The sequence below is a fragment of the Manis pentadactyla genome, chromosome 18, assembly GCF_030020395.1.
Source record: "Manis pentadactyla isolate mManPen7 chromosome 18, mManPen7.hap1, whole genome shotgun sequence".
Lineage (NCBI taxonomy): Eukaryota > Metazoa > Chordata > Mammalia > Pholidota > Manidae > Manis > Manis pentadactyla.
In genome coordinates this window covers 13840060-13859775 of record NC_080036.1, presented here as the reverse complement: position 1 = coordinate 13859775, position 19716 = coordinate 13840060, and the positions used below count along the sequence as shown (strand labels likewise).

The following is a 19716-nucleotide window of genomic DNA, read 5'->3' as shown; positions in this document are numbered from 1 at the left end:
AGATCACAAAGGTATAAAACCAGAAATAAATTGTACAAAGAAAACAAAAAGGATCACAAACACATGGAGGCTTGACAACATGCTCCTAAATAATCAATGGATCAGTGACCAAATAAAAACAGAGATCAAGCAATATATGGAGACAAATGACAACAGCACAAAGCCCCAACTTCTGTGGAATGCAGCGAGGACAGTTCTAAGAGGAAAGTTTATATAGCAATCCAGGCCTATTTAAAGAAGGAAGAACAATTCCAAATGAATATTCTAAAGTCACAATTATTGAAACTGGAAAACGAAGAACAAATGAGGCCCGCATACAGGAGAAGGAGGAACTTTATTTTATAATAAAGATCAGAGAAGAAATAAATAAAATTGAGAAGAATAAAACAACAGAAAAAAATCAACAAAACCAAGAGCTGGTTTTTTGAGAAAATAAACAAAATAGGTAAACTCCTAGCCTGACTTATTAAGAGAAAATGAGAATCTACACACATAAACAAAATCAGAAACAAAAAAGGAAAAATCATGATGGACCCCACAGAAATACAAAGAATTATTAGAGAATACTATGAAAATCTGTATGTTAACAAGCTGGAAAACTTAGAAGAAACGGACAACTTCCTAGAAAAATACAACCTTCCAAGACTGACCAAGGGAGAAACACAAAATCTAAACAGACCGATTACCAGCGACAAAACTGAGTTCATAATAAAAAAATTACCCAAGAACAAAACACCTGGACCACATGGATTCACTGCTGAATTTTATCAGACATATAGAGAAGACGTAACACTCATTCTCCTTAAAAGTTTTCCAAAAAATACAACGGAATACTCCCAAACTCATTCTATGAAGCCAGCATCACTCTAATAACTAAACCAGGCAAACACCACAAAATATTACACACCAATATCCCTGAGGAACATAGATGCAAAAATACTCAACAAAATATTAGCAAACCGAATTCAAAAATACATAAAGAGGATCATACACCATGATCACGTGGGATTCATCCCAGGGATGCAAGGATGGTACAACATATGAAAATCCACCAACATCATCCACTACATCAACAAAAAGAAGGACAAAAACCACATGATCATCTCCATAGATGCTGAAAAAGCATTTGATAAAATTCAACATCCATTCATGATAAAAACCCTCAACAAAATGGGTACAGAGGGCAAGTACCTCAACATAATAAAGGCCATATATGACAAACCTACAACCAACATCATACTTAACAGTGAGAAGCTGAAAGCTTTTCACCTAAGAGCGGGAACAAGACAAGGATGCCCACTCTCCCCACTGTTATTCAACGTAGTACTGGAGGTCCTAGCCACGGAAATCAGACAAAACAAAGAAATACAAGACATTCAGATTGCTAAACAAGTCAAACTGTTCCCGTTTGCAGATGGCATGATATTGTACAAAAAAATCCCTGAAGGATCCACTCCAAAACTAGTAGAACTAGTATCTGAATTCAGCAAAGTTGCCGGATACAAAATTAATTAATACACAGAAATCTGTTGCTTTCCTATATACTAACGATGAGCTAGCAGAAAGAGAAATCAGGAAAACAATTCCATTCACAATTGCATCAAAAAGAATAAAATACCTAGGAATAAACCTAGCCAAGGAAGTGAAAGAACTATACCCTGAAAACTACAAGACACTCTTAAAAGAAATTAAAGAGGACACTAACAAATGGAAACTCATCCCATGCTCTTTAGTAGGAAGAATTAATATAATCAAAATGGCCATCCTGCCTAAAGCAAGCTACAGATTCAATGCAATCCCTATCAAAATACAAACAGCATTCCTCAACAAACTGGAACAAATAGTTCTAAAATTCATATGGAAATACAAAACACCCCAAATAGCCAAAGCAATCCTAAGAAGGAAGAATAAAGCAGGGGGGATCTCGCTTCCCAACTTCAAGCTCTACTACAAAGCCACAGTAATCAAGACAATTTGGTACTGGCACAAGAACAGACCCACAGACCAGTGGAACAGAATAGAGGGTCCAGATATTAACCCAAGCATATACAGTCAATTAATATATGATAAAGGAGCCATAGATATACAATGCGGAAATGACAGCCTCTTCAACAGCTGGTGTTGGCAAAACTGGACAGCTACATGTAAGAGATTGAAACTGGATCATTGTCTAACCCCATGATTACAAAAGTAAACTGAAAATGGATCAAAGACCTGAATGTCACGAAACCATAAAACTCTTAAAAAAAAAATAGGGAAAAATCTCTTGGACCTAAACATGAGCAACTTCTTCATGAACATGTCTCCCTGGGCAAGGGAAACAAAAGCAAAAATGAACAAGTGGGACTATATCAAGCTGAGAAGCTTCTGTACAGCAGCAAAGGACACCATCAATAGAACAAAAAGACATCCTACAGTATGGGAGAATATATTCATAAATGACAGATCCGATAAAGGATTGACATCCAAAATATATAAAGAGTTCACACAACTCAACAAACAAAAAGCAAATAAGCCAATTAAAAAATGGGCACAGGATCTGAACAAACCCTTTTCCAAAGAAGAAATACAGATGGCCAACAGGCACATGAAAAGATGCTCCACATCGCTAAGCATCAGAGAAATACAAATTAAAACCACAATGAGATATCACCTCACACCAGTAAGGCTGGCCAACATCCAAAAGACAAATAACAACAAATGTTGGTAAGGATGTCGAGAAAGGGGAACTCTCCTACACTGCTGGTGGGAATGTAAATTAGTTCAACCATTGTGGAAAGCAGTATGGAGGTTCCTCAAAAAACTCAAAATAGAAATACCATTTGACCCAGGAATTCCACTCCTAGGAATTTACCCTAAGAATGCAGGAGCCCAGTTTGAAAAAGACATATGCACCCCTGTGTTTATCACAGCACTATTTACAATAGCCAAGACATGGAAGCAACCCAAGTGTCCATCAGCAGATGAATGGATAAAGAAGAGTGGTACATATACACAATGGAGTATTATTCAGCCATAAGAAGAAAACAAATCCTACCATTTGCAACAACACGGATGGAGCTAGAGGGTATTATGCTCAGTGAAATAAGCCAGGTGGAGAAGGACAAGTATCAAATGATTTCACTCATCTGTGGAGTATAAGAACAAAGAAAAAACTGAAGGAACAAAACAGCAGCAGAGTCACAGAACCCAAGAATGGACTAACAGTTACCAAAGGGAAAGGAACTGGGGAGGGTGGGTGGGATGTGAGGGATAAGAGGGAAAAAGCAGCATTACGATTAGCACACACAATGTAGGGTGGAGGCATGGGGAGGGCTTTACAACACAGAGAAGACAAGTAATGATTCTATAGCATCTTACTATGCTGATGAACAGTGACTGTAATGGGGTATTGGTGGGAACTTGATGATGGGGGGAATCTAGTAACCATAATGTTGCTCATGTAATTGTAGGTTAAAGATACTAAAATAAAAACTTAAAAAAAATCAAGACCTTAAAAAAATAAAAATAAAAATAAAATAAAGTGGGCTAAATATTGGTGTTTCTTAATGGCAAGTCAATGAATGATGCCTTAAATTGACAAATAAAGAAATAGCATTATAAGCATATTATTTAGATTTATGGAGATAATCACCAGAACTGAAACTAAAATGAGTGAAAATTAGTTTCCTTAAGAGGTGGAGGCAGGGGACTATTCCTGTTCATTAAAAGCCTTCTGTGTATTTTATTTTTTAATTATTTGAATGTATTACTTTGTTAGATTTTTTAAAGGAAGAACATGGAAATAAAAGAAAATAAATAAAAAATAAATGAATAAATAAATAAATAATAAACAGTTGAGCATGGCAAAGCTTTCCGTATCCTTCAAGAGTGCTAATTCTTTGGAAATCTACCAAACTGAACAACTCTTAATCTTAGATAATGTGCATTACAGTTATGAATGTGTGTACCCACCTAATCTATTAAGGTTCAAGTTTGAGAAGGTCCTTGTCATGCATTTAGTTGTACATATGAAACATCTGCATCCACTAAGTGCTTAAGTTATTAGAAAATATCCAATCCTGTTATGATTCTCCAATTTCATCATTAGTAAACTGTTACTGTTATAAACCCACATGAAGATACTTGGCAGGTTTGACAATCATGCTTGATTTTTAACACTGAGAATTTTGAAACAGAAATCCTGGGAGAAATGCCTGCTTCAAAACAGTCTAGCTGAATTAAAGATTCAAATGTAAAATAGAACAATGAAATAATGCAAGTACTAGAATAAAATACATGATATATGCTTTTACAACTCTGGTTAAAGGTTTCTGTAAGCATGACACCAAAGGCAGAACCAGTCAAGTGAAAGTCTGACAGATATGGCAAAATAAAATATTTTCATGTTGAAATAAATGATACAAAAACCAAAAACTCACCATAAACAACTTACACTCACAAAAGCAAATGAACAAACAATATGTGCAGTATATATGACAAAAGGCTAATAATCTGAATACATACAACACTCTAGTATGACAATCACAACCACATAAATGCAAAGGACATGAATAAGCAAAGACGAGACATAAATGTGAAATGAAAAGACATACATACACTGTGAAATGACCAAACTCATCCGTAATTTAAAATACTTCATTTGAAATACTACGTTTATCAGTTTGGCAAAGAAAAAAAAAAGGGTTGATAAAATTGGACTCTCAATGCTCTACTGGCTTTCTGAAAGGCACTGGCAATCCACATAGCAGAAGTTATTCATGCCCTCTGACTGAAAAGCCACTCCTAAGCAAGTTATTCACAGTTAGTTTTTCAATATTCATGGAAACCAGGCACCAAAATGCCCATCAAATAATGGGTTGAGCAAGTATGTCTGCAAAGAAAAAAAATCCTCCACAGTCATATGTATATATACTGAAGAGTTCAAAGATTATCTCTAGGAAGAGGTTTTGCCCATTCATTTGCTTCACAATGCTTTTTTTTAGTATGTTCAGAATTTTACTAAAACTTACACATGCTCACTGTGCTATACACAGTATCTCTTCTATCTGCTCTTCATCTATTGTTAAAATTAAGCATATTTATAGTACTTCTATTATCAAAGGAGTTGTACAATTTTAGTTCAACAGAAATCATTTATTGAGCCTAACACTCCAAGGGTTCTTAGTTTATGCAAAGATAATCATATAAATGATCAACCACCATAATATAGGAGCACCAGGAAGAAGAAAGACTGTAGACTGAGGAGGAGGGAAAGAGGAGCTGGTTATTCAGAACAGCAAAAACACACATTTAATGATTTTGAGATTCTGGTTTTAATGCTGGGCATGAATTAAGAAAGACATCTTACAACGAAAAGCCACATTCTAAGTCACTGGTTTTATTCTACGAGTCATATGGCAATGAAAAGCTTAATTCAATTGACACAATCCAAGCTCTTCAAATGCAGAAAGGAACAACAGCTCTTTGCTGATTAAAACAGTCTTCCACGACGTTGATGGACAGTGACTGTAATGGGGTATGCGGTGGGAACTTGATAATGGGGGGAATCTAGTAACCACAATGTTACTCATGTAACTGTATATTAATGATACCAAAATAAAAAATTAATAAATAAATAAAACAGCCTTCCACCCAGTCCCTCTATAGCATTTCCCTATAGAGCAAAGAATACTTGCCCAAGCTTCCTGAATTGTCTTTCCAACTGATGAAGCTAAGAACAGTCAGAGATACATCTATCCTTTGAGCTGCCCCAAATCCTTCCTTCATGTGCTCTTTCAAATACAGAACAGGTTTTGGACCTACTTCTTATAAAATCACTTGTATGGGGAAAAGTCTGGGTGTAGGAGGACACTAACTTTCTTGGATGAATTACCAACATAGGTCTGTTGTTGACTATTATGCATGAAAACAAAACAGTTCAAGACTTCTGAGGAAGGGAGGGCATAAAAAACTGGAGGTATGGGTGAAGCTCACAACCTGAGACACAGGGAGAAAAACCCAATTTACCTGACATGCTCACCTTGCAATGTGCAGCAACTCACCTGAACAACACTATAAATAAAAAGGATAATGCCCAGTACCAGCAGCTAAGGAAAGAAAGCTAAAGTTCATTCAATTTATTAAAACCAACAATTATAAAAATTAGCAATTGGCTTCTGTAAACACTACACTCTGACATTATAAAAACTGTTTAAAAACTTTACCACCCACTAGCCAATAGGTATATGAGCTGCAATTTAAAAATAACATTACAGTTGTAAAAATATGACTACAATGAAGTTGTGAAAACATACATAATAGAAGATACCTGTCATCTGGAATGCAGTAACTAAATACTGGGTCTCCTGCAATATGAGAAAACTCTCATCTTACCAGCAATGATACTGGTACAGAAATAAGCCATATGGTATGGCAGCTTACACAAGATGAGAAGGCCTAGTAACTGTGGGGTGCACAGTTTCAGTAAACACCCCTTCTAGCTCTCACTACAGCTCCCAAATGCAATGCAGGACTCCCCTCACTACAGCCCTCTTCTTTCTGATGGGACCACTGTGGTTCTGAATGTTCTGAATGGACAAGGTTGGACAAACCATCTAGTTGCCTCACCTCTTCTTCCTGCTCTGCACACCTGAGCTAAAGCCTCAAGCAGTACCTTAAACTGTCCTTTCAGAGGCTAGATGGAGCAGAATTGGGAGGAGCAGAGTGGGCAAAGTGGCTAATGTGTTCCTAAAGACGGATATTATTTTAAGTAGGACTTCATATTAAACCCATTCTGAGCCACATCTGCCTAATTTTAACTGTGATTTGAGGCCAGTAATTAAGAGTTAACTCAACTTTTTTTCCCTTACTTAAAAAAGGTTGACTTCTCAGAAAAATATTAACTAGAAGGATTCTAGCTATGCACTACAACAGTAACATCAAACACACCCTGAAAGCCGTAAGGTTTTTTCTTAAGAAGAAAACCTTACCACTTTCTCTCCTCTAAGTTTGTAACAGTAACAAGGAAAGCAGATGATGTATGTGTTCAAGGGACAATGTAAAACAAATCCTATAACAGCAAATAGGGCTATTTCAAACAGACTATATGCCAAGATTCAGTCTAACTTAAGTACTTAAAAGAGAAGGAATAGTAAGTCATAAACAGGTAACCATTCAACAACTCCCTTCCTTTCTTTTTCAATTGAAAAAATCCTGGCATCTGCACTTTGAAAAAATATGCACACCAGTGACAAAACATATCATCCATATTAGAAGAAACATGCTTGTAAACAACTGAATTTGTAACTACTCTTTCAATTTTCATACTCTTAAAGGGGAAGAATATTGAATTCATATACCAGAAACCTAATCAAAATAATGCTGGTACTTTATTAAATTAAGACAAAAAGAACTTACAATTTTTGCATTCTTCCCACTTTTCCTGAGTTGCTGAACAGCAAAGGCATGTTCAACATTGTCCATTGAAACTCCATTAACCATTGCAACTCGGTCATTTTCCCTAAAGAAAAAAAAGGTCACCAAAATAACATGTTAGAGAAAAACATACAAGACAAGTTTAAGAAGATATTTTCAAGATGGGTACTTCCAAAAAATATTCTAATTATGGGCTAATTAATTCCTTTGTTTTTAGATCAATGATAAGGTAATATCAAGCTATTTGCTTTCCTATCTCTCACAAGAACATTTAGCAAGCAACTAACCACAGGGCATTAATTCTTTTTCACCATCAACACCGTATTTCCAGAAAGAGCTGAATAGGTACTACAATACACAAAATGATTTTTGGTGGTACAAGGATAGGGCATTAAATGATTCTATGTCATATAGCTGGAAAGTTATTCCATTTTTAAAAATAAAAAGCCTTTCTCCTCCCAATTTTCTTTAAATCCTTCTGATTATACTCTGGCTTTCTGCTAGTGTCTCTCTTGCCTCTTTATCTTGCTAATCTTACTGAATAGAAAAGGCAATACTCAGCAAGAGGCTCCCAAAAGCTAAATTCTACCCCAAAGAGTTTTCACCATCTTCATTTTTACAGTAACTTTCTATTTAAGGTAAAAGATATTAGCTCTTTTACAACAGACACAACAAGTGTCTCTTAGAGAATTACTAGCACACAGTATGCCAGCAGCTGAGGGCAGGAACTGTGCTTGTTAACATAGGTGGCCAGGAGAAACATGCTTACTGTAGCTGTCCTTCAGCTGGTCCTCCTTTCAGCACATCTGAAATTACTATTGAGGTTTCCCCGCTCTGAAAATGAGGATTATCTCTTCCGCCAGATATTGCAATTCCAAATCCAAATCCAGGAGCCTAAATAATTAATTGAAATGTTATTAAGAAAAACAATTGTTTACTATGTTATAATCTACCATCTAAAAAAGTTAAAATATCTTTTAACTAGAAGGATTCTAGCTATGCACTACAGGGTAATCATCACAAACACTGGCAACTAATTACAGAATGACAGACAATTGTTATTAAGAAAAACAATTGTTTACTTTGTTATAGTCTACCATCTAAAAAAGTTAAAATATCAAAACTACAATCTTATTACACCTGTGATTCAAGCGTTCACTTGCTTATACGATTACACATTGGAATAATCTATCCTGTTACAAGAATGCATGCTTTAATAAATTAAATGCTGGACATGACAGAATATTAAAAATTACCAATTACATGACTGCTCTTCAAGAACTAAAATACATTAAAAAATTCTTAACACTGAAATCTTGAATTTATATCTGGTTATTAGAAGTATTCCTAAGGGCAATGGCAGTGCTCCAGGGTGATCATCACAAACATTGGCAACTAATTACAGAATGACAGACTTAATTGACATATATACTGGGAGCCATCTTACATCATAAAATATCAGTCAATTGTGAAAATCAATAAAAACATTATTTGAACTTCCTTCATTTATGCTAGAAATCTTTTTAGAAGTAGTATACTGTAATAATCTTATGCACATTGCATACAAGTATATATTAATCATATCAAACATTTAAAAATGTATTTTTAATTAAAGGAAGCTGTAATAAACTATACTTCAAAGTGAGCTTTAAATCTTTACCACAATGGTTAAGAACAATCCAGTACAGAAAAAAAATCAAAATATTTCCAAGTTATTAAAAAACTACCTAATTGCAAAGAAATCCATACCATTCCTTAGAAAGGACATGAAGTAAGGCATTCAGAGTAGTCTAAAGAAACATCAGATATTTTCCTAGGGCTCCAGAGTCATTACATCAGAAGTGTTTCATATAACCTTGTACTAACACTACACCCTACAATCCAAACCACCTGAGGATAAAGCCTGTCCAGTTCACAACAGAGGAGACCATGTCCACCAAGGGCTGTGCAGCCATCATGACCTTCCCTCCTGCCCTAAAGCTTACTTTAGTGGCAAAAGAAAAATAAAAGATGAAAAACTCTTATTAAAAAAGATTACAAAATTCCACTCCTTGGAACATACCCAAAGAAAAATGAAAATGTATGTCCACACAAAGACTTATACCCAAATGTTCAGAACAGTATCATTTGTAATTGCCAAGTAGGAGAAACAACCCAAATGTCCATCAACTAATGAACAGATAAATAAAATGTGGTATATCCATACAATATTATTTGCAATAAGAAGAAATGAAGTATTGATACATGTTACAAAATGGAAAAGCCCTGAAAACATTATGTCAAGTTTAATAATCTAATCAAAAAGACCATATGAAGTGTAATTCCATTTATATGAAATGTACAGAAAAGACAAATCTATAGAGACAGAAAGCAGAGTAGTGGTATGAGCCAGGAATGGGAAGGGATGGAGAAATGGGGGAGTGATGTCTTATGGGTATAGTATTTTTTTCTTTTACAGTATTTCTTTAAAAATGTTTAAAAAGTCACTCTGGTCAACTCTGTGAGTATACTAAAAACCACTGAATTGTACACTTCAAAGGGTGAACTGTATGGTATGTGAATTATATTGCATAAAGGTAATGTAAAAAAAAAGATTAATGTAAAGAAAAAATAAAAAGGGGTAGCTGAAAACAGAGGCAACTGCCTGAATCTGTCTATCTATCCTTCCAAAATAATACAAGAATCTCTACACAAAACCATCCTTTCAATACAACCCAGAGAATATGGCCAGAAGTCTAAAACTGCAAAAATAATGACTAGAAAGAAGTAACTCTTAGCACAGAACTGAAAACGTAAGACACTACTTTACAGAACAAATTTAAATAAATTAAAAAAGTTAGATGAACCAGATAACTTCCTAGGGAAATACAGATTACTGAATTGACATTATTAAAAATTAAAAAGCTTAAACAACCCAATTTCTGGAGAAGAAATAGGGAAAGTTATGAGGGAACTGTTCCACAAAAAGCACCAGCCACAAATGACTTCACACAGAAATTCCACCAAAACATCAATGCCCAGATAGTTTTGATGCTCCATAAATAATTTCAGAACACTGAAAATCAAGGGAAGCTTCTAAACTCTTTCTATGAAGCAACTATAATTTTTATATCCAAACCTGATAATGACTGAGCATGACAAAGACAGAGCACTCTCCCAAATATTCAAGCTCAACATCATTTATCCATATATGTACTAAAGCAATAACTGAAAAAAAAGAGCAAAGAAAGGTCAACACCACACAAATATTCGGATTTATTCCAGGTCCAAGATTGGTATATTAGGAAATCCATAGTATAATATACCGTTAATAAACCTAAAGAAAAAAATTCTATGATTATATCCATAGACCCTGAAAAGGCCTCTGACAAAATCCAACATTTACTACTGAGAAAAAATTTAAAGTTTAAGAAAATGCATTCTATCTATTGTAATAGTTGTTTTTAAAGTTATGTAAGAAAATCCAGCTTCACACACATATGTAGCTGAGAGAGTAGTTTAGTAGCCTTTTTAGGTAATTATGGATATTCATGTTTGATTTTGTATCAAAATTTAGTAATTTATATAAAAATTGTATCATATTTTATATCAAAATTTTATATCAATTTTTTATTTCATATCAAAAATTGTTTTCTTAATTGATAGTTGCAAGGTATGTACTTTGTTGTATGAGTACCTGTTGGCCTGTTTTGCACTCCAAATGGATATTTTATCCATCATGATTTTATAACAGCATGCCTTGGTCACTTGGAAAATACTTAGGCAATTCTTTAAATGATACACATTTCACTGTATAATATTTTTCAACAATCACATGTTAGTTAGTATCACAACCAATCTCATCAAAGTCTTGAATACGGAAAACTTACTGTGTTTGTGGTGTTAGGGAGAAGTCCCAATTTCAATTTTTGTTTTAAAATTGAACTTTTCTTCATTGGCAACAAATATCAAGAGTTATTTTCACTGAGGCCAACAGGTACTCATTGCTTGAGAAAAACGTCTGCTAAATATTCAAGTCTGGATAACATACATTCCTTCAAGTAAAAACAGTATTACACACAACATACAAATACATGGCTCACTGAGCTTCCAATTCAGACAATCACACAAATACTTAAATATAAAGCGAAAGGGCCTTGTGTATATTTCCCACTTCAATACACAGACTAATTTTTAAAATGTATATTCAAAAGCTGAGATGTGATAAAACAATTTTTACTGTTTTGAATCATTTTGAAACAAAATGGAATTGTCCTTTTAAACTGTGTGTGTGGCAGTGACATTCATTAATAAGGTTTGGTGCCACCACCTCGATGTGGGCTACGGTGGCCAGTTCTACCACACCTCCCCTCCCTGCTTCTGTGCCTTCACTACAAATATCACCACAGTAAAAAAGACAAATGTCATTTCCATACTGTTGGAGAAATGGTTTTTACCTAGAGCATAAAAAGGTTTCAGAGACTTTTTGGGGTCCTTAGGTCAAACTTCAAAAACACTGGTATTAGGAAGCACTGAAAAATGAGAAAAAAAGAGCAGAAAGACCCAATAAAACAATGGTACAGACTATTTACAAAAGACATTTAAGATGTTAACACTCACATAGAGAAATGAAAATTACAACTACACAGAGAATGGAAAAATTAAAGTATCCTAGCACATTTTGTTGGGGAGGCTGTAGTGAAAGAGGCACTCCTTACACACTGCTGATGGGCAAGTGAAACTGTTGCAGCTCTTTAAGAGATGAATGTGGCAATTAATGACTAACAAAATTACAAAAGCACTTTTCTTTTCACAGACCAATTTCTAGAAATGTACCCTGAAGATACATATATCTCTCCAACATAATAAAAAAAATACATGCACACAGTTATTTTTTGTAGATTGCTTGTAATTGCAAATGCTGGGAAAACCTAAATGCCCAAACCAAATACCTGTGGGCCAGTTGGGGATATGTGTGTGGGAGAACTTATCTTTTGCTTTTTTTCCCTTCTTCGAAGAGGCTCAGACAAATCTTTTACTTTATTTTTATAAAGAGTAATTAAATATATTCTATATATTTTAAATCTTTATTAAAATTCTATATTTTTAATTTTAAAAATTCTATATAATTTTAATATATTCAAGTTTTAATATTTTAATGTTTTAATTTTATATAATTAAAAACAAAACGGAAATATTTAAAAAATACAAAAACGTCAGGTACTTTCAATGAGGAAGGCTGAGTGAGAGGAGAAGATACTTTTTCTTAAGATATTGTGAGCAAACAGAAGTGTAACTTTGGGCTGTGGTGAGCTAGGGCATAAACACCCGGCTGAGACAATGGCTCCCGTTCAGCTTTAGCTCTTAGTAGGACATGTAATCCTGCTGAATCAGTACCTGCTACAGGTCACATAATGACTACCCAAGAAGTCTGATTCCCAACTCTGGCTGCAGATGAGAATCACTTGGGAAAAGTTTTAAAAACACAGGCTGATGTCTAAATCCCCACTCCATACAAATTAAACAAAACTGGAGGAGGGGAAATGGCAGGCATTTTTTTTTAAAGCACCTAAGTGGGTGCAGCCAAGGCTGACAACTTAGCCTTAAATGCTTTGTGAACTTCAGACCAGGGTAGTAATAAAAAACTAAAAAGGATTCAACTATTCCACTCTTTTCTCTTCCCTCCATGTCCACCACTGTCTTACTTGTCCCTTTTCAATAGATTTCTTACCTCTACTACACTGTAATTTACCCACCACCATATTCTAAGGGTTCAAAACAAACCTGGTCCTGGCATTCCTCTGCCCATAGGTCCAAATTCCTTAGTATGCAATATCCTGAAACATAATGCAACTTGCCTCCCAGCACCCCCGTCTTTGCTCTAGACACACTTAACTAGCAATCCCTGCTTAAGCACGCAATGCATTATCAAACTATGCCTTTGTATCTCCTCTCTGCCTAGGATTCCATTAGCACCTCATCAGTCTTGCAAGATTCACCTCATCCTTCAAAATCCAGATACAGTATCATCTCATTCATAAAACCATCCTAGCTTTCCATAGACACTGCAGCCCATCCAGTATGCTCCTAAAGCACATGTACATACTTAACACATGGTGCTATTAAGTAGCCTAAGTATCAAGGCTCCATTTGGGAGGGATTCACATATTTACTTACATATTCCAGCTAAGTAAAACGCTGCAGGGGGTCTAACATAAGTTATTTGTCAATGTTAGTGAACTATAGTAAGTATTTGGACTCAGTATTCAATTTAATTTTAATTAAATTCCCCCTTAGAGAGTTGTCTTTTTTAAACGTAGCACTAATTTGAGCATTAAAAGCTCAGATTTCTGGAAAACTTAGCAGTAGCCTGGATTTTGAACCTCCCTGTGTTCCCAAATAAAAACAAGCAGGGCAACTACATAACAAACCAAAACCCCTAGAATTTACAACAAAACCAGGTAATCATTATAACCTTCAAGGTGCAAAACCCAAGCAAGCGGGGATGAGCAACAGCTATGAGACTTGTGTGTTCCCAACACCCACATGGGAGGAAAGTCACAGGGTGTCTGTAACTAAAAGAGCCCCAAAGTAACTGATGGTTATTATTCACTGGAAAGAATGACAGGAAATTTAAGAAACACAACTAGAACTGAGAGGAATTTTGCCTATTCCAATAGTGGTCTAGGAGGCTGCATTAGAGCCTCAATCGACTGGAGGGAGCAGTATAACCCATAGGAATCCTCAACACTGACCTGCCAGGACCTTCTACGACAGGATCCCACACTTGGAGAAATACTGGCAGTGGACTCAAACCTGACTGGGACAGAACACCAGAGAAACAAAACAGAAGGTCCAGATAAAAGTCACAAAGGGCACTGAGCTAGGAAATGTCGGAAAGCAGCAGTTATATTTTCTAAGCACATACACATGCCCACGTGTGCACGCACACAAACACACATACACAAACTAAGCCAATTTCTAAAAACTAAAAAAAAAAAAACTTGCTTCACATAAAAACGATCCAAAACAAGTATCAGGATCAAATCCCTTAAAACATTACTATAAAGATAATGAATAGCAGGATAATAATATACCTACAGGAAATGAAGGCATGCCAAAATGAATGCTCAAAAGAAGACTGGAGCTATTATTATTATAAAACAAACTGAACGGCATAAGAAACCATGCAAAACATGAAAAACTCAAACATGTTGACAGAATTCAAGAGCTAATTAGAAATTCCAAAAGTAATTTTAGATAGGAGGAACACAAGATCAAATAAACATAACAATACTGTGAGAAAAAGGAAGTGAATAGGAGAAATCTTTTTAAAAATGAAAAAGAAATGATGCAAGAATTTTTTTAAAAAAAGGATTTGAGAGAAAATTACAAATATTGAAGACAGGCAGAAGAGACATGTATAGTAGTAGTCCCTAAAAACTAAACCAAAATAAAGAGAAAGAACAGTGAAAACCATAATTAAAAAATTTTTTTCCTGATATTCTAACTGAAACTACATCCTCAAAGGGCACACGTCACTGTAGGTATCTGTAGATATTTGAGAATTATCTAAGAATATCACTTCAGAGGGATAAACACCAAGATACATTCAAATAAAATGACTAGATTTCAAGGAAAAAGATTCTTTGGCATCTAGGCAAAAACAGCTCATAACTTATAAAAAAAGAAACTTAGATCATCACCACACTTGGGACAGTAACCATGTTATGACAAAGACAGCAGAGTTAAGAAACTTAAGGAAACCGTGAGCCAAGGATTTTATATCTAGTAAAACTGACCTTTAAGTATAAAAAAGCACAGATAAGCTAATGAACATGCAAGAACACATGGAACGCTGGTTTCATGATCCCTTCCTGAAGAATCTGAGAACTTTTTAACAATCAACATGACAAGAGATACACAGAGGACATGTGATAAGCACTAAATATCCACTTATTTTGAATACTAAAATTAATGAATACAAAAACTGAATTATGTAATAGTTAATCTAGATAGAGCAAAAACCATTTTTTTAATGGAGAAAGGAATAGGGATAGCATGCGTGAAAAAAACTTTAATACTGTTTTCAGTAATCAAAATTGATGGTGACAGAATTATTATTCTGAGGCAATGGTATGCTCTATTGGACTTACTTAAAAGACTAATGTGATTGCCTTTCTGACGGATTTTCAAAAGAAATGCAAAATATTCCATTTTTTCTTATGTATCTTTATGAAACAAATTTTATAGGTGTCAAAATATAGTTGATTTTTATATGTTTACATGAGAAAACGTCCAAGATAATGTTTTTTATTATGGTGGTGGGAGAAGTGGTTTAAGGCAATATAATATGATTTCATTTATTTGTATATGCATACACATATATGGTTATAGCCTCTGGATGGAAGAGCATCAAAGAATTTACTTCCATCATATTTCATCCTTTTAAGACCATAAGCAGCCATGAACGGTAATAACTTATGCATCTGTATCTTTACCAGGTAGGAGACTGAATTTATGATAAACAAGAGGCCTGGAATCTGCTCCACTATTTGTCCAGTTTTACTGGACACTAGATATGCCCATTCCTTTACATAGCATTGTGACTGCTTTTGCACTGAGTAGTTCCAACAGGGACCCTATGGACCCACAAGGCTGAAATCATTCACTATCTGATGTTTTACAAAAAAGGTTTGCCCACTAATGTGTTAAAGCATTTCTTGATTCCTTAAAAAAGGAGCTGGGGAAGAGGTCCTGAAATAGTGGATTCAGCTGCAGATATATCTAATAATCTCCCCTCCAAAGATTCTTCTCTGCTCCCTTTAAAGATGCCCAATTGTCTATTTAAAGATTCCCCGTTGCCTTCCATTTCTTCCTTGCCAAATTTCTATAACCAGCTAACTTAATCCTAACTTTACTCCTCTCCCCTTCTTCCAATCAGCCCTCAACATTCTATGGAATCTATTCCAGTAATTTGTCTTCACATTGGATAATGGGATCATAGGATTTTAAAACTAAATGGATCCTAAGCAATTATTTGACTCAACTTCCTTTATACAAATGAAATCAGAAGTCCTAGGGGTCCTAGTGTCTCTTTACTTGCTGATAATGACCTCATGCAGGAACTCTATGGGACTGGAGTTCTCTTCTTTGAATAAAAGAGATTAATATGTTTTCAGCTTTGATGTACTTTGATTCTATGAGGTCCCAAGAGATTTAAATGGCTTGCACAAAATTAGTGGTAAACCCGAACTAGATTATAAGTAACAAGATGCCTACAGTTTTTCTACCTTACCTTGGTCATTCTCAAAATGTTGCTTAAATGATCTATGACTGTTAGATTAGTTCTTTTTTACCTGTGTCCTTAATAGTCCCTTGGCTCCTCAAATTGTGTGTGTGTGTGTGTGTGTGTGTGTGTGTGTGTGTCCTATTTATTCATATACTGTGACCCTCACTCTTCTGATTCTGGTTATCAATTTATAGCTTTCATTTCTAATTCATGTTCCATTTTCCTATATCCAGCTTCTTATAGGATACCTCCAATTGCCCTTCTCCAAAACTATCATTTTCTTCACAAATCTGACCTCACCACCAACGTCCTAAATTTTTAAAAACCTGGAGACTTTGGTTCCTTCCTTACCAAGTTTCCTATTTTTATTTCATTGATTTTACTGCATTTATGTGTAGTTTATGTAATAGAATTATATGAGTTTTGAATTTCAGAAATTACATTCCATAAACATTTTTTAGATTTAAAATTAAATTTGACATACAAGGAAGAACATTATATGCTGAGTCCAACTACCTGGGTTCAAGTTCTAGCTCTTTTGGGGCATTTCACTAGAATTTTCTGAGATTCAATTTACTCCAGGTGGTTGGATCCTACTTCACAGAGGATTAAATAAGAGTTCTAGACATTTATAATGCATTCTTATCAATGTAAACAATGGCTTTCAACCAGATAAACCAAGCCTACCTTATGTGCTTACCTCAGTGTGAATGCTTACCTTTTATCTATAGTATACCAGCTTAGAACTACCTCAGCAAATGACATAAGCCATACCGCTTTCTCTCCCCATCCTCATCCCAGCTTTACTGAGATATTTCACACATCATAAAATCCACCCTTTAAAATGTACAATTCAATACTTTTGTATATTCACACAGTTGTGCAACCATCACAATCAGTTCTATAACATTTTCATCACTCTAAAAGGAAATTCCCTACCCTTTAGCCATCCTAACCCTAAGCAACTACTAATCTACTTTCTGTCTATTCACCTGCTCTGACCATTTTTCATATAAATGGAATCATACAATATATGGTCCTTTGTGACTGGTTTCTTTCAATTAGCACAGTATTTCCAAGGTTCACCTGGGTTGTAAGCATGTATCAAAATACTTCATTTCTTTTATTGCTAAATAATATTCCATTATAAGGATGTACCAAATTTTGCTTAATGATTACTCATCAGCTGATGGATATTTGGGTTATTTCAATTTTGTCCATTATGAATAATGCTGCTATGAACATTCACATGTATTATTGTATGTGTGTTTCCATTTCTCTTGGGTTTATATTTAGGAGTAGAATTGCTGGGTCACATGGCAATTCTATGTTTAACTTTTAGGAACTCCCTGTTTTCCATTTCATACCATTTTACATTTCCACCAGTCAACACATCAACATCCTCACCAACACTTGTTATTGTCTGTCTTTGTGGTTACAGCTATTCTAGTGGATGTGACAGGGTATCTCTCAGAGGATTTTGACATATATTCCTGCAGTCCGGGAAGAGGAAATCCCAGGGCAAGACACCTCAAAAACCGAAATAACTCAAAGGGAGAAATAAAGTTTAAAACCTGTTTATTGCTTACAAACTGTAGTGCAGGGCCATCTCTCTTTCCTACTCTAGCAGAAGCAAACCAGCACTCCCCCTCCCTGTCTCAAGCGCAAATAAGCCGCCCTCGCCCACGGCCCCTTGCCCAGGTAATTACCCATTGATTTGGAGATGAACTGTCTCCACCCCTGAGGAATGCCTATTGATATGCAGACGCACTAAAGCCATACCCCTACCCACCCCTGAGTAATGCCTGTTGATATGCAGATGCACTAAAGCCAGGTGAGACATTCTGGAAACATTACAATTTTACCCACAATTCCCTAATGATTTTAGGCATCTTTCCAAGTGCTTACAGGAAATTTCTGTATCTTCAGAGCAATGTCTATTCAAATCCTTCGTCCATTTTGTGATGAATTATTTATCTTGTTACTATGGAGTTACAAGAGTTTTAATATTCTTATAAAAGTCCCTCATCAGATATACAATTTGCAAACATTTTCTCCCATTTTGTGGGTTGACCTTTCACTTTCTGGACGGTGTCCTTTGAAATGGAAGTTTTAAAGAAAGTATTTTCCTCAGGTTTTTTTTTTTAATTTATGTACATATAATAAAATGCACAGATTTTAGTGTACAGTTCAATGAACTTTGCCATGTGCATGCATTCACATAAACATCATCCAGATCAAGACATCAACTATTCTAATTCTTTTCCCCTTTACCTATTTCACCCATCCTCCTACTCCCTCCCCTAAGGCAACCACCTGCCTATTCTCTGTGTTTATGAATCATTTCTGTTTTGTTCGTTCTTTTGGTTTGTTTTTTAGATTCCACATGTAAGTGAAATCATATGGTACTGCCTTTCTCTGACTGACTTATTTTACTGAACATAATACCCTCTAGGGTCCATCAGTGTTGTCACAAATGGCAAGATTTCCTTCTTTTTATGACTGAGTAATATTCCAGCATGTATATATGCCATATCTTCTTCTTCCATGTTTTGGTTATTGTAAATAGGTCTGTAATAAACACAGGAGTGCATACACCTTTTCAAATTAATGATTTTGTTTTCTTTGGGTAAATTCCCAAAAGTGGTATTATTGGGTTGTATGGTATTTCTATTTCTAGTTTTTTAGAAACCTCCATACTGCTTTCCATAGTGGCTGCACCAATTTACATTCCCACCAACAGTGTAGGATTGTTTCCTTTTTTTACATCCTCTCCACCATAGTTATTTCTTGTCTTGTTATTAGCCACTCTGACTGGCATGAGGTGGTATCTCATTGTGGTTTTGATTTGCATTTCCCTGATGATTAATGATGCTGAGCATCTTTTCATGTGTCTGTTGAGCATTTATGTCTTCTTTGGAAAAATACCCTTCAGGTCCTCTGCCCATTTTTTAATCAGATTGTTTCTTTGGTGTTGAGCTGTATGAGTTCTTTAAATATTTTATATATTAACCCCTTGTTGGTTATAT

At 35.2% G+C, this 19716-nt stretch overlaps 1 protein-coding gene across 7 annotated transcripts in view; it reads right to left on the bottom strand.

The window, feature by feature from the left end:
• TJP1 (tight junction protein 1) overlaps window positions 1-19716 on the bottom strand; it is a 270943-nt gene that overhangs the window by 66818 nt on the left and 184409 nt on the right. For all 7 annotated transcript variants that reach the window (XM_036878759.2, XM_036878760.2, XM_036878761.2 and 4 more), the window contains 2 exons: window positions 8186-8310; window positions 7399-7501 (listed from right to left, as the gene is read on the bottom strand). In XM_036878759.2, the coding sequence (XP_036734654.2) occupies window positions 7399-7501; window positions 8186-8310 (228 nt within the window). The remainder of the gene's footprint in view (window positions 1-7398; window positions 7502-8185; window positions 8311-19716) is intronic.